This window comes from Mobula hypostoma, chromosome 18, assembly GCF_963921235.1.
Source record: "Mobula hypostoma chromosome 18, sMobHyp1.1, whole genome shotgun sequence".
NCBI classification, from domain to species: Eukaryota; Metazoa; Chordata; class Chondrichthyes; order Myliobatiformes; family Myliobatidae; genus Mobula; species Mobula hypostoma.
The window spans coordinates 56,314,390-56,331,210 of NC_086114.1; the positions used below are offsets into that span (position 1 = coordinate 56,314,390).

General features: G+C 41.2%; 1 protein-coding gene across 3 annotated transcripts in view; it reads right to left on the bottom strand.

The window, feature by feature from the left end:
* The window catches only part of LOC134358560 (fibrillin-1-like), a 462,213-nt gene that overhangs the window by 41,695 nt on the left and 403,697 nt on the right, over positions 1-16,821 (bottom strand). For all 3 annotated transcript variants that reach the window (XM_063070931.1, XM_063070932.1, XM_063070930.1), the window contains 2 exons: positions 5,652-5,777; positions 1,948-2,070 (listed from right to left, as the gene is read on the bottom strand). In XM_063070931.1, the coding sequence (XP_062927001.1) occupies positions 1,948-2,070; positions 5,652-5,777 (249 nt within the window). The remainder of the gene's footprint in view (positions 1-1,947; positions 2,071-5,651; positions 5,778-16,821) is intronic.

The window sequence follows — 16,821 nt, forward strand, 5'->3', positions numbered from 1 at the left end:
AGAGCTCTGAGTGCAAGAAATGGAACATCATGTTACTGTAGTACCAGTGTTGGATCATACTTGGAATATTGTACTCAGTTCTGGTCACCATGCTCAGAATGGATGTGATTCAAGCTAAAAGTGGAAACGATGCACAAACATGTTGCTGTTGCCAGGAGAGGATGGCATGAGAGATTGAATAGGCTGTTTTTCCTGAGGTAGTTGAGGTTGAAGGTAACCTTGTAGATGTTAAAAATTAAGAGGCATAAACAGGGTAGAAGACTTTTCCCCCAGGATAGAGGATTCTCAAACCAGTGGACATCGGTTTTTGGGGTGGCACGATAGTGTAGCAGTTAATGTAATTCTTTACAGCATCAGTGGCATGGGTTCAATTCCTGTCGTTGTTTATAAGTAGCTTGTGCGTTCTCTCCGTGACCGCATGGGTCTTCTCCGGGTATTTCGGTTTCCTCCCTCATTTCAAAGATGTATGGACTGGTAGGTTAATTGGTCACATGTGTGTAATTGGGTAGTTCAGGTTTGTTGGGCTGGAAGGGCATGTTACCGTGCTGTCTGTCTAAATAAGTAAAAAAATGTCATTTTTTTGATATCTGTTTATTTTTCTAATAAGTAAATGCACTACACTGTTGTGCTGCCCCATATCTTTGAATGCTGCCATATAATGGGAAGGTAATTATTAAATCTAGTCCATATATTTAAAACGTCTCTTTTTACCTTACCACCACTGGGAACTAAAACTTCAAATTTTGTTTAACCTAATGTTCATTAATAGGTTCAACTAGAAAAATAAAAATCTAAACAAATATCCAGAATATTATGTTCTGGGCTTCATTTCCTTTATAAATATCAAATTTTCAAATTTAAGGATTTTCAAAACTTAATAGGATTATTTTTCTCCTAACATTTTTAACTGTTTAATATAGCTTGTTTAATTGCAGATTGCTATGTCCTCGAGGGCAGCATTTTATACTGTATGTCAGCGTAATACAAAATATTTGGTAATAGCAGAAAGGACTAATTAAAAAAAAGTGCCCCCATTGCACGTCAAACTATATGTAACTTTAATTTCAACCAGGTGTCAGAGAATGAATCCTTTATTTAATTTTGTACTTATGAAGAAGCAGTTGGTTTTATTCTTCCTAGAATGAAGGGCTGAAGTTAGCAACTAATTGATAACTATCTGAAATATAATATAAATGAGACGCCAATGCAATAAGCTTGTCATTATTATTCTTACCTGCTACTTGTCAAATCTGTTTATGAAAGCAATCATCTTTCAGATAATTAAAATTGGCACTTAAATAAAATTAATCAACAGTTGCCAGCAACTAAAATTAATTTTTAATTTAAATCTGTTGAAGAATAATACGGGATGTTCATGAGTTATGAGCAGCTACTTCTGGGACACCTGTACATATAAATGAGCCCCAAATGTTATTAAATTCAAAAGTCTGACATATGTACATAGGTTCATCCCTACAAATGGAAGATCTAGTTAGACCATAAGACAAAGGAGAAGTCAGCCATTCAGCCCATCGAGTCTGCTTCGCCATTTTATCATGAGCTGATCCATTCTCCCATTTAGTCCCACTCCCCCACCTTCTCACCATAATTTTTGATGCCCTGGCTACTCGGATACCTATCAATCTCTGCCTTAAATACACCCAATGACTTGGCCTCCACTGCTGCCTGTGACAACAAATTCCATAGATTCACCACCCTCTGACTAAAAAAATTTCTTCCCATTTCTGTTCTGAATGGGCGCCCTTCAATCCTTAAGTCATGCCCTCTCGTACTAGACTCCCCCCATCATGGGAAACAACTTTGTGTATTTTTTGACTTCTGGATAAAGTTCTGGCCATCTGTAAGACCGGAAATGGATTTGTAACCAGAAATGGCCTGTAATGAAAATCTGGACGAGGTAAGTTACTTTGATAAAAAAATATTCACCTTTGCAACTTTTCCCATTTTCTTGCAGTATGTATCCTCTGGGACATGCGCATTGGTAGCTTCCTTCCGTGTTTTTACAGATGAAATTACATGGTTTTGGTGACTGCAGACATTCATCAAGATCTAGTAATTCAGAAGAATGTAAATTATAAACTCTTCAAGTACTTTAAAAGTAACTGCAGCTGTTAGAATAGAAAGAAACATGTTTGAAATGAATCACAACTATTATGAGATTCATCATTAGCAAATATAACAGTACAATCTGAAGGAAAGTTCAATGGGAACACACTGCATGTTAAAATTGATCATAGCACATTGGAGTTGTATCATTTTTGTATAATGAAGGCATAATTTTTTTTAAGGAATGTCAGATGTTGGACAAACATTGTCCTGAATAACTGCTCATCATTCCCTTATACAAGAATATTAAGAAATAACATTTTACTAATTTTTAATCCACATACATTTATACTCATTTTATATCTATGCAGATTATACATCACAGATATGAGAGTATTTTCAACATTCAACAGTGTCTTATTTGACTTCGTATCAACTATCGACTTTACTTTTTCTGCCCAAAAACTTGCTTTACTTGGCTTCATTATAAACAGTCACAATATAGTTAGATGTATGACAGAAATTACCATTTTTTATATTTAAGTCTTTGCTCAACTCTGCTTTTATTTTACATTCTTTATATAACCCCATCACACATAGGCTAGGACTTCCTTGCTCCTAGCTAGCTGCTTTCTCTTTCTGCTGAAATAGCAGCGTAATTTATTCTCTTTAACTAGTACCCCTATCTTTGCCAACCAGCATGTCTTCATCTTCCATCGTAACGAATTCACACATCATCGTTCTCATTCACAAGCCTTAACATTGCTGCACATTGGGGAAACTCCCTTAATGTTGTGTCATGCTGGAACTGGGTTGAATTATCAACTTATATCCAAAGATACAATGGAAATACTTGATTCATTTTTAGGTGTGGGCCTCAGTTGAATTGCACCAGGATAATGAAGGCATTAGATCAAGAATGCCATTACAAATTATGTTTTTGGCAATGGAAATCAGCTGGATCCTGTAAGCGTGTGGATATTGTTGGGAAGGTCAGCATTGCCTATTGCCAATTACCTTCAACAAGGTGATAGTGAGCCACAGTATTGAAATAATGGAACTCTTGTGAAGGTGGTACATATGCCCAGAAATAACAAAGAGATGACAATATATTTCAAAGGCAAGACGGCATGTAACTTGGAGGGAAACTTGCAAGCAAATGAATGAAACATTTTATATGGGTCCTTGTGAAATTCTCATGTAATTTTTTAAAAGAAACATCCATTGTGATGAAGTGCTTTGAGAGGTTGGTGATGAAACATTTCAACTCCTGTCCTAGAAGTGACTTGAATCTGCTCAATTTGTCTACCACCACAACAGGTCAACAGCTCTTCACTTAACCCTGGAACATCTGGACAGTAAAGATGTATGCTATTCATCAGGATTTACTTCATTGACTACAGCTCGGCATTCAACACTATCATCTCCTCAAACAATCAATAAGCTCCAAGATCTAAACCTCAATACTTTCTTGTGCAATTAGATCCTCGATTTTTTCACTTGCAGACCTCAGTCAGTTTGGATTGGCAATAACATCTCCTCCACAATTACTATCAGCACAGGTGTATCACGTGGTTCTGTGCTTATCACCTTGCTGTACTCTCGTTATACTTATGACTGTGAATCTAAGCAAAGTTCCAATGCCATATTTACTGAAGGTTTGCTGACAACATGACTATTATTGGTCGAATCAAAGATGGTGACGAAGTGGCATATAGGAGGGAGATTGAAAATCTGCCTGAGTAGTGCCATAACAATAACCTCTAAATCAATGTCAGCAAGACCAAGGAGCTAATCATTGACTACAGGAGGAGAAAACCAGAGTTCCATGAGCCAGTCCTCATCAAGGGATCAGAAGTGAAGAGGATCAGCAACTTTAAATTCATTGGTGTTATTATTTCAGAGGATTTGTCCTGGTTCCAACACTTAAGTGCCATTACAAAGAAAGCACCATAGCACTTCTACTTTCTTAGAAGTTTGTGAAGAGTTGGTCTGTCATATAACACTTTAGATTTGCAGTGGAGAATATATTGGTTGCATCACAGCCTGGTATGGAAACAAGTTGAATGGATTAACCTACAAAAAGTAGTCAGTACAGCCCAGTTCATCACAGTAAAGCAATATTGATCTTCAAGGATCCCCACCACACAGGTCATACTCTCTTCTCCCTGCTACCATCAGGAAGGAGTTACAGGATACTCAGAACTCACACCACCAGGTTTAGGAATAGTTATTACACTTCAACCATCAGGCTCCTGAACCAGAAGGGATAACTTCATTCACCCCAACACTGAATTGTTCCCATAACCTCACTTTCAAGGACTCTTCATATTATGTTCTTGATATATACTGCTTATTCATTTATTATTATGGTTATTTTCTTTTTGTATTTGCACATTGGTTGTTTGTCTATCTTGTTATGTGCGGTCTTTCATTACGTTTGTTTGTATTTATTGTGAATGCCAACAAGAAGATGAATTTCAGGGTTGTATATGGTGACATATATGTACTTTGAAAAGAAATATATTTTTAACTTTACCAACAGAATGCTTAGCACAGTTAGAACTACAAAACACGATACTTAATATACATCATTAGAGAGCTCCCTACTTTAATTATACTAATGGTAAGCATGAAAATAGAATCAAGATGATTACACTTTCTAATCAGAAAATAATTGATGAGCTAGCAGTTGAACTATCTCATCTCCTATTCCTGTTATTATTTTCTGTGCATCCCATCCCATTCTGCTAACTGTGACATTGCTTTCAGTTCCTACACAAAGCCCACCTCTCCCCGCATTATTGCTTCGTAACTTGAAAAGCCCTCCCATACCAATGTTACTTGATAATTCTTCTAACATTGTTGTTATATATTTGTATAGCGTCTAGCAATAGTTACTGTATTTAGTAAGTTATATAAATAGATGTTTTGGTATGCCTGAAAATAGTGGGACACATAAAATTAAACCAGTATTCATTCTTCACAGATTAGTTGAACTATCAATGTACTTGGTTCTATTGTAGATATTAATTTAAATATTCATATCAAGCAGTAGTAAAATCAAGGCAACTGGACTTGCTGTGTTGTATAGAGGACATTTCACCACTCATCCAAGAGGCTTCTTCAATTCTAATCCATGGTGTGTAGTTTTCTGGCTTATAAACTCTGTGAGTTTCTTAAAGGTATAGCACTCACATGAGCGCTGTTAAGGGTCATAGAGGGTCATTAGTCTTATCTTTGCATGAATGGAGGTGTGAACTCTTGTGGAGATGCCTCACAGGGTTTATAAACCGGAAAACTACCCACCATGGATCAGAACTGAAGAAGCCTCTTGGATGAGTGGCGAAACGTCTACTAGAAAACACAGCAAGTCCATTTGCCTTGATTTAACTATTTGATATACAATGGCCTGGTCAACTGAGAACCTTCAAAGACCTAGTTCAAATATTATATTCAAAAAATAAACATCTATAATTCATCACATGATAAATTAAATTCATATCCATTATTTTTCACCCTTGTCCTTTAAACTCTGTATAATCTATAACCTTGAGTCGATAATTTTCTTTCAAGATACTTACCCTTACAGGATGTGCCAGTGATGTCTGTGGTGTAGCCATTCTTGCAGACACAGTGATAAGATCCAATAGTATTAATACACCGTCCATTCTGACACAAGTTTGCAAGGACTTCACATTCATTAATATCTGAAACAAAACAAGATATTGTTGAAAGCAGCCCCACATAAAACAGAACTGGGTTAAAGAAACACATTGCTTTCTTTTCTTCGAAGGTGATGATTTGCAATACAATGGAATTGTAGTAAGATTAAAGATTGTTTATGTCATTTCCTGTACACGAGTGCAAAGAAGAATAATGTAATTGTGACTCCAGATTCCATGCAGCACAAAAACACAATCAACATAAATACCTAAAATAGCTTCTATATATATATTGATCACATGTCCATGAAGTGATGCTAGGCTATACATAAGGTGACTGACAGGAAATAATAAATGTAGTGGTGGAGTTATTGGGTAGAGGTGTTGATCAGCCTTAGTGCTTGGGGAAAGTAACTGTTTTTGAGTCTGGTGGTCCTGGTGTAGATAAATATTCCATGAACAGGGTGGGTGGAATCCTTCAGGAGTTGGACTGCGACCAATCACCAAACGGTAGTACGTGAAGAGGACTACCTTTTCAATCAGGTCTGCACTGAAGGTTGGAAAGGCAGAACTTCGCGGCAGTTTTTTGGAGTTGGACTGTGACCAATCACCAAGTGGGATTCATTAGAAAGTGGGAATAAAAATAATGCAACCGCAAGAGGAACGGCCATTGTTCTGAATGGATCAGTGTTTGGAGTGGCTTTGGCTCATAAGGCTTAGGCAAGGTAAAGTATCTCTGTTAAGTTTCTCTTTTTGTTCTTAATTCTTCATTCCTTGTCTGTTAGGGTATAGTAGTGCAGTGAGAATGGATCCAGGAGCAGTGTTTTGTGCTGTGTGTGAGATGTGGGAATTCTGGGAGACCTCCATTCTCCTGGATAAACACATTTGCACCAGGTGCACTGAGCTGCAACTTCTCAGAGAATGTATTAAGAAACTGGAGCTGCAGATCGATGATCTTTGGCTCATGGGAGAATGAGGAGGTGATAGGAGCTACAGAGTGGTAGTCACCCCTAGGCTGAAGACGACAGATATCTGAGTGACTATTAGGAGAAGGAAGGGAAATGCGCAGAGTACCCCTGTGGCTGTTCCTCTCAATAATAAGTATACCACTTTAGATACTGTTGAGGAGGATTGGGGTGGGGGGAGCCACAGTGACTGGGGCTTTGGCTCAGAAGAGAAGAGAGGTGAAGAGGGCTACCGTGGTGATAGGAGATTCCATAGTCAGATGAACAGAGATGAGATTCCGTGGGCGCGATAGAGACCCTTGGATGGTATGTTGCCTCCCAGGTGCCATAATCAGGGATGTCTCTGATCTGGTCCATGGCATTCTATAATGGAGGGAGAGCAGCCAGAAGTTTTGGTACATATTGGCACCAATGACATAGGTAGCCAAGGTGAAGAGGTCCTGAAGAGAGATTTTAGGGAGCTAGGTAGAAAGCTGAAAATCAGCACCTCCGGGGTAGTAATCTCTGGATTGCTGCCTGTGCCACGCGCCAGTGAGGGTAAGAATAGGATGATTTGGCAGGTGAATGCATGGCTGAGGAACTGGTGCAGGGGTAGGGGTTCAGATTTATTGATCATTGGGATCTCTTCTGGGGGAGGTACAAATTAATTTGGCAGGGTGATAGAACTGGAGTGGCACTGCAGAGGAACAAGTAATTGGTTTACAAACAGAGGCAATGCGTAGTGAGACTGCTAGCAAAGAGAAGCTGATGATAGGGCAAAATTGCAGTTGACAGGATGAGTGGCAATGTACAAGGCAGACGAAATCGAAAAGGGTGAACACAGGACTGAAGTTGTTATATATGAATGTGTGCCATATATGGAATAAGGTAGATGAAGTTGTAGCACAGTTACAGATTGGCATGTATGGTGTTGTGGGCATCACTGAATCACGGCTGAAAGAAGATTACTGGTCTTTTGTAGACCAGGTCAGGAAACACCAGAGGTGTCTGGGCTTAACTGGGGACTGGCCTCTCATGTCAGAGTTACCCTCCCGTGTTTGAGTGGTGCAATGATAGGCTGGATTGTGTGCGTCTGCGCACTGCTGGGGAGACTGCACCATCAGTTACGGTACATGTTGCTCAGGGTCTTGTACTGTATATATGTTTTTTTCCATGTGAATATGCTTCTTTGCTCGTGCTATTTGCTCATTATTTTGAATGTGCTATTTTATATGTTTTGCACCTTGGCCCCATAGGAACACTGTTTTATTCACTGTCACTATGTATGATTGAATGATAATTAAACTTGATGTGATTTGATTACAGCTGAGGCTTAACGTCCAAGGATACACATTGTATCATAGGCAGAAGGGGTGGCATAGCCCTGCTGGTAAAAACTGAAATCAAACTATTAGAAAGAGGTGACATAGGGCCGGAAGGTGTTGAATCATTGTGTGTAGAGCTAAGGAACTGCAAGGCTGAAAAGAACCTGTTGGGAATTATCTACAGACCCCCAAACAGTAGTAAAAATGTGGTCTACAAATTATAATGAGTGATTATAATGCATGTAGAAAGGAAAATGCTACGATAGTCATGGGGGATTTCAATATGCAGGTAGATTGGGAAAATAAGGTTGGTGCTAAATCTCAAGGAGGAGATTTTCTGGAATACCTACGAGATGGCTTTTTAGAACAGCTCATGACTGAGCCCACCAGGGGACCAGCTATTCAGAATTGGGTGTTGTGCAATGAACCAATATTGATTAGAGAGCTTAAGGTAAAGGAACCCTTAGAGGACAGTGATCATAATATGGTAGAATTCACCCTGCAAGTTGAGAAGGAGGTGCTAAAGTCAGATGTATCAGTGTTACAGTGTAATAAAGAAATTACAGAATCATGAGAGAGGAGCTGGCCAAAATTGATTGGAAAAGAACACTGGCAGGCATGATGGCAGAGCAGCAATGGCTGAAATATCTGGAAGTAATTCAGAAACACAGGATATACTGTATACATCCCAAGGAGGAAGGAGCATTCTAAAGGCAAGATGACACAACGCAAACACGAGAAAATCTGCAGATGCTGGAAATTCAAGCAACACACACAAAATGCTGGTGGAACGCAGCAGGCCAGGCAACATCTATAGGAAGAAGTACAGTCAACATTTCGGGTTGAGACCCTTCGTCAGGACTAACGGAAAAAAGAGATAGTAAGAGATTTGAAAGTGGGAGTGGGAGGGGGAGACCCGAAATGATAGGAGAAGACAGGAGGGGGAGAGATGAAGCCAAGAGCTGGGATGTTGATTGGCAAAAGGGATACAAGGCTGGAGAAGGGGGATGTATCATGGGACAGAAGGCCTTGGAAGGAAGAAAGAAAGGGGGAGGGGAGCAGCAGAGGAAGATGAAGAACAGGCAAGGAGTTATTCTGAGAGGGAAAGAGAGAAAAATAAATAAATAAATAACCGGGGATGGGGTAAGAAGGGGCATTAACGGAAGTTAGAGAAATCAATGTTCATGCCATCAGGTTGGAGGCTACCCAAACAGAATATAAGGTATTGTTCCTCCAACCTGAATGTGGCTTCATTTCGATAGTAGAGGAGGCCATGGATTGATATACTGGAATGGGAATGGGACGTGGAATTAAAATGTGTGGCTACTGGGAGATCCTGCTTCCTCTGGCGGACAGAGCGTAGGTGTTCAGCAAAGCGGTCTCCCAGTCTGCGTCGGGTCTCACCAATATATAGAAGGTCACACCGGGAGCACCGGACACAGTATATCACAGCAACCAACTCACAGGTGAAGTGTTGCCTCACCTGGAAGGACTGTCTGGGGCCCTGAATAGTGGTGAGGGAGGAAGTGTAAGGGCAGGTGTAGACTTGTTCTGCTTACAAGGATAAGTGCCAGGAGGGAGATTGGTGGGAAGGGAGGGAAAGATGTGCTTGGTGGTGGGATCCTATTCTTCCAAGACCTTCCGTCCCATGGTACTCCCCCTTCTCCAGCCTTGTATCCCTTTTGCCAATCAACTTCCCAGCTCTTGGTTTCATCTCTCCCTCTCCTGTCTTCTCCTACCATTTTGGGTCTTCCCCTCCCACTCCCACTTTCAAATCTATTACTATCTCTTCTTTCCGTTAGTTCTGACGAAGGGTCTCAACCCGAAATGTTGACTGTACTTCTTCCTATAGATGCTGCCTGGCCAACACAGAAACATAGAAAATAGGTGCAGGAGTAGGCCATTTGTCCCTTCGAGCCTGCACCGCCATTCAGTATGATCATGGCTGATCATCCAACTCAGAACCCTATACCTGCCTTCTCTCCAAACCCCCGATCCCTTTAGCCACAAGGGCCATATCTAAAACCCTCTTAAATATAGCCAATGAACTGGCCTCAACTGTTTCCTGTGGCAGAGAATTCCACAGATTCACCATTCTCTGTATGACGAAGTTATTCCTCATCTCGGTCCTAAAAGGCTTCCACTTTATCCTTAAACTGTGACCTCTTGTTCTGGACTTCCCTAACATCGGGAACAATCTTCCTGCATCTAGCCTGTCCAATCCCTTTAGAATTTTATATGTTTCAATAAGATCCCCCCTCAATCTTCTAAATTCCAGAGAGTATAAGCCTAGTCGATCCAGTCTTTCATCATATGGAAGTCCTGCCATCCCAAGAATCAAACTGGTGAACCTTCTTTGTACTCCCTCTATGGTAAGAATGTCTTTCCTCAGATTAGGGGACCAAAACTGCACACAATACTCCAGGTGTGGTCTCACCAAGGCCTTGTACAACTGCAGTAGTACCTCCCTCCTCCTCTACTCGAATCCTCTTGCTATGAATGCCAGCATACCATTTGCCTTTTCACCGCCTGCTGTACCTGCATGCCCACTTTCAATGACTGGTGTATAATGACACCCAGGTCTCGTTGCACCTCCCCTTTTCCTAATTGGCCACCATTCAGATAATAAATCTGTTTTCCTGTTCTTGCCACCAAAGTGGATAACTTCACATTTATCCACATTAAATTGCATCTGCCATGAATTTGCCCACTCACCTAACCCATCCAAGTCACCCTACATCCTCTTAGCATCCTCCTCACAGCTAACACTGCCACCCAGCTTCGTGTCATCCACAAACTTGGAGATGCTGCATTTAATTCCCTCGTCTAAGACATTAATATATATTATAAACAACTGGGGGTCCCAGTACTGAGCCTTGCGGTACCTCACTAGTCAGTGCCTGCCATTCTGAAAAGGTCCTGTTTATTCCCACTCTTTGCTTCCTGTCTGCTAACCAATTCTCTATCCACATCAATACCATATCCCCAATACCATGTGCTTTAAGTTTGCACACTAATTTCCTGTGTGGGACCTTGTCAAAAGCCTTTTGAAAATCCAAATATATCACATCCACTGGTTCTCCCCTATCCACTCTACTAGTTACATCCTCAAAAAATTCCATGAGATTCGTCAGACTTGATTTTCCTTTCACAAATCCATGCTGACTTTGTCCGATGATTTCACTGCTTTCCAAATATGCTGTTATCACATCTTTGATAACTGACTCTAGCATTTTCCCCACTACTGATGTCAGGCTTACCGGTTTCTCTCTCCCTCCTTTTTTAAAAAGCGGGGTTACATTAGCCACCTTCCAATCCTCAGGAACTAATCCAGAATCTAAAGAGTTTTGAAAAATTATCACTAATGCATCCACTATTTCTTGGGCTACTTCCTTAAGCACTCTGGGATGCAGACCATCTGGCCCTGGGGATTTATCTGCCTTTAATCCCTTCAATTTACCTAACACCACTTCCCTACTAACATGTATTTCCCTCAGTTCCTCCATCTCACCAGACCCTCGGTCCCCTACTATTTCCGGAAGATTATTTATGTCCTCCTTAGTAAAGACAGAACCAAAGTAGTTATTCAATTGGTCTGCCATGTCCTTGTTCCCCATGATCAATTCACCTGTTTCTGACTGTAAGGGACGTACATTTGTCTTAACCAAATCTTTTTCTTTTCACATATCTATAAAAGCTTTTACAGCCAGTTTTTATGTTCCCTGCCAGCTTTCTCTCATAATCTTTTTTCCCTTTCCTAATTAAGCCCTTTGTCCTCCTCTGCTGAACTCTGAATTTCTCCCAGTCCTCAGGTGTGCTAATTTGTATGTTTCTTCTTTGGAATTGATACTATCCCTAATTTCCCTTGTCAGCCACGGGTGCACTACCTTCTCTGGTTTATTCTTTTGCCAAACTGGGATGAACAATTGTTGTAGTTCATCCATGCGATCTTTAAATGCTTGCCATTGCATATCCACCGTCAACCCTTTAAGTATCATTTGCCAGTCTATCTTAGCTAATTCCCCTCTCATACCTTCAAAGTTACCCTTCTTTAAGTTCAGATCCTTTGTTTCTGAATTTACTATATCACTCTCCATCTTAATGAAGAATTCCACCATATTATGGTCACTCTTACCCAAGGGGCTTCGCACGACAAGATTGCTAACTAACCCTTCCTCATTGCTCAATACCCAGTCTAGAATGGCCTGCTCTCTAGTTGGTTCCTCGACATGTTGGTTCATAAGACCATCCTGCATACATTCCAAGAAATCCTCTTCCTCAGCACCCTTACCAATTTGGTTCACCCAATCCATATGTAGATTGAAGTCACCCATTATAACTGCTGTTCGTTTATTGCACGCATTTCTAATTTTCTGTTTAATGCCATCCCCAACCTCACTAGTACTGTTAGGTGGCCTGTACACAACTCCCACCCGTGTTTTCTGCCCCTTAGTGTTATGCAGCTCTACCCATATCGATTCCACATCCTCCCGGCTAATGTCCTTCCTTTCTATTGCGTTAATCTCCTCTCTAACCAGCAATGCCACCCCACCTCCTTTCCTTTCATGTCTATCCCTCCTGAATATTGAATATCCCTGAATGTTGAGCTCCCATCCTTGGTCACCCTGGAGCCATGTCTCTGTGATCCCAACTATATCATATTCATTAATAACTATCTGCACATTCAATTCATCCACCTGGTTACGAATCCTCCTTGCACTGACACACAAAGCCTTCAGGCTTGCTTTTACAACACTCTTAGCCCTTATACAATTATGTTGAAAAGTGGCCCTTTTTGATTTTTGCCCTGGATTTGCCGGCCTGACACTTTTACTTTTCACCTTATTACTTTTTGCTTCTACCCTCATTTTACACCCCACTGTCTCTCTGCACTTGTTCCCATCCCCCTGCTACATTAGTTTAAATCCTCCTGAACAACAGTAGCAAATGCTCCCCCTGGGACATTGGTTCCAGTCCAGTTTAGGTGCAGGCCGTCTTGTTTGTACTGGTCCCACTTAAATCCCTCCCCCTTGCATCATCACACAACTGTGGCCAACAAGAGAAGTCAAAACCAAAATAAAAACCAAACAGAGGGCATATAATACAGCAAAAATTAGTGGGAAGTTGGAGGATTGGAAAGCTTTTAAAAACCAATAGAAGGCAACTAAATGTTATAGAGAAGGAAAAGATGGAATGCGTAGATGGAACCCAATAGTAGTAAAGAGGATACCAAAAGTTTCTTCAGATACATAAAATGTAAAAGAGAGGTGAGAGTGGATATTGGACCGCTGGAATCAATGATAGAGAGGTAGTAATGGGAGACAAGGAAATGGCAGGCAAACTGACTAAGTATTTGCATCAGTGTTCACTGTGAAGGACATTAGGAGGATGCCAGAAGTTTGAGGGTGTCAGGGGGCAGAAGTATATGAAGTTGTCATAACTAGGGAGAAGATTCTTTGGAAACTGAAAAGTCTGAAGGTAGATAAGTCACCTGGATCAGATGGTATGCGCCCCAGGGTTCTAAAAGAGGTGACTGAAGAGATTGTGGAGGTATTAGTAATGATCTTCCAAGGTTCAATTGATTCTGGCATGAAACCATAGGCCAGTTAGTTTAACATCTGTAGTTGGGAAAATGCTTGAAGCTATCATTAAAGAAGAAATAGTGAGCCATCTAAAAATAAATGGATCCATCAGGTAGATGCAACATGGATTCAGCAAAGGTAGGTCCTGTAAGACAAACTTACTGGAGTTCTTTGAGGATATAACAAGTGTAGTGGATAGAGGGGAACAGATGGACGTTATTTACTTGGATTTCCAGAAGGCGTTTGATAAGCTGCCTCATTAAAGACTTATCCATAAGATAAGGATGCATAAAGTTGGGGGGGGGTGTGGTTGATGTATTAGCATGGTCAGAGAATTGGTTAACCAATAGAAAGCAGAGAGTTGGGATACATGGGTATTTCTCTGGTCGACAATCAGTGGTGAGTGGTGTGCTGCAAAGGTTGGTGCTGGGCCTACAATGGTTCATGATATACATTAACGATCTGGAAGAGAGGACTGAGTGTAGTTTGCTGATGTCACTAAATTGAGTAGAAAGGCAAATTGGGCAGAGGATACGAAAAGACTGCAGAGAGATATGGATAGGTTAAGTGAGTGTGCAAGGGTCTGGCAGATGGAGTACAATGTTGGTAAATGTGAGGGCATCCACTTTGGAAGGAAAAATGGAAGATCAGATTATTATTTAAATTGTAAAAGATTGCAGAATGCTGCTGTGCAGAAAGACTTGTGCATGAATTGCAAAAGGTTGGTTTGCAGGTGCAGCAAGCTATCAAGAAGGCAAATAGAATGTTGGCCTTCACTGAAGGATTGAATCAAAGAACAGGGAGGTTATGCTGCAACTGCAAAGGTTATTGATGAGGCTGTGCCACATCTGGAGTGTGCACTTCTGGTCTCCTTACTTGAGGAACGATATACTGATTTTGGAGGCGGTGCAGAGGATGTTCACTAGGTTGATTCAGAGACGAGGGGATTAGACTATGAGGAGAGATTGAGTCACTTGGGGTTGTACTCGCTGGAATTCAGATGGATGAGAGGAAACCTTATCAAAACATATAAAATTATGAAAGGGATAGATAAAGATAGAGGCAGGAAAGTTGTCCCCACTGGTAGTTGAGGCTACAACTAGGGAATATAGCCTCAAGATTCAGGGGAATAAACTTAAGACGGAGATGAAGAGGAACTGCTTTTCCCAAAGAGTGGTGAATCCGTGGAATTCTCTGCCCAATGAAGCAGTGGAGGCTACCTCAGTAAAATATTTAAGACAAGGTTGGATAGATTTTTGCATAGTAGGGGAATTAAGGGTTATGGGGGAAAGGCAGGTAGGTGGAGATGAGTCCACGGTCGGATCAGCTGTGATCTTATTGAATGGCGGAGCAGGTTTGATAGACTAGATGGCCTACCCCTGCTCCTATTGCTTATGTTCTTATGTTCCAGAGGAATGTACGATTGCAACTGTCACTCCACTCTTCAAGAAGGGAGAGAGGTAGAAGAAAGGAAATTATAGGGCAGTTAATCTGAACTCAGTGGTTGGGGAGATGTTGGAGTCGTTTGTTAAGGACGTGGTTCTGGGATATTTGATAAAATACGCCATAGTCAGCATTGTTTCCTCAAGGGAAAATCTTGCAAGACAAATCTGCTGGAATTCTTTGAAGAAGTAATAAGCAGGATAGACAAACCAGAATCAGTGGGTGTTGTGTACTTAGATTTTCAGAAGGCCTTAGACAAGGTGCCACACATGAGGCTGCTTAATAATTTCAGAGCTCATGGTATTACATGAAAGATACTAGTATGGATAAAGCAGTGGCTCATTGGCAGGAGGCAAAGTGTGGGAATAAAGGGAGCCTTTTTTCTGATTGCCTGCCGGTAACTAATGGTGTTCCAAGGGGTCTGTGTCGGGACAGCTTCTTTTTCGTTATATGTCAATGACTTGGATGATGAAATTGATGGCTTTGTGCAAAAGTTTGCAGATGATATGAAGGTAGGTGGAGGGGGCAGTGATTTTGAGGAAGTAGGGAGGCTACAGAAGGACTTAGTCAGTTTAGGAGAACGGGCAAAGAAGTGTCAGATGGAACACAGTGTTGGGAAGTGTATGGTCATGCACTTTGGTCGAAGGAGTAAAAGGGTAGACTATTTTCTAAATGGAGAGAAAATTCAAAAATCTGAAGTGCAAAGGGACTGGGGAGTCCTTGTGTAGGATTCCCTAAAGGTTAATTTGCAGGCTGACTCAGTGGTGAGAAAGGAAGATGCAATATTAGCATTTATTTTAAGAAAACTATAATATAAAAGCAAGGATGTAATGTTGAGGCTTTATAAAGCACTGGTGAGGTCTCACTTGGAGTATTATGAGCCATTTTGGGCCCATTATCTAAGAAAAGGTGTGCTGAGATTGGAGAGGGTTCAACGGTGGTTCATGAAAATGATTCTGGGATTGAAAGGCTTATCATACGAAGAACATTTGGTGGCTCTGGGCCTGTACTCACTGGAATTCAGAAGGTGACCTCACTGAGACCTATCGAATGTTGAAAGGCCTTGATAGAGTGGATGTGTCAGGATGTTTCCTATGATGGGGGTGTTTAAGACCAGAGGACACAGCTTCTGAGTAGAGGAACGTCTTTAGCCAGATAGTGGTAAATCTGTGGAATTTGTTGCCACAGAGGCCAAGTCTTTGGGTATATTTAAGGCAGTGGTTGCCAGATTTTTGATTAGTCCTGCATGAACAGATACGGGGAGAAGGCAGGAGATGGGGGCGGAGAGGGAAAATAGATCGATCATGATGAAATGGTGGAACAGACTTGGTGGGCCAAATGGCCTAATTCTACTCCTATATCTTATGGTCTTATGATGCTTGTGGCTCTTTTTGGCATCTTTCTGTACATATGTCCTTGATGGCGGGTAGGTTGATGCTGATGAGGCGTTGGGCAGTTTTAAATATCCATTGTTGAGTGTTCCTGTCGGTGCAGTTTCCACACCAAGCAGTAATGAAGCTTGTCAGGATGTTCTCTACTGCACATCTGTAGAATGACAAAACTATGAATGTGCAAAGTACAGCTCTGTTCAGCCTCCTCAAAGTAGATGAGCTTTCTTGACTGTATCGGATGTGTGCTGGCACCATGAGAGGTTGTGTTTGATGTGCACTCCTAGGAGTTTGAAACTGCTTGCAGTTTCTGCCAACGTAAGGGAGGCGTGAGTGGTGTGAAAGGTTATTTGCTTGGCACCAGTCCTCAAGCTCTTCCACCTCCTTAATGTCGACCATCTCATTGT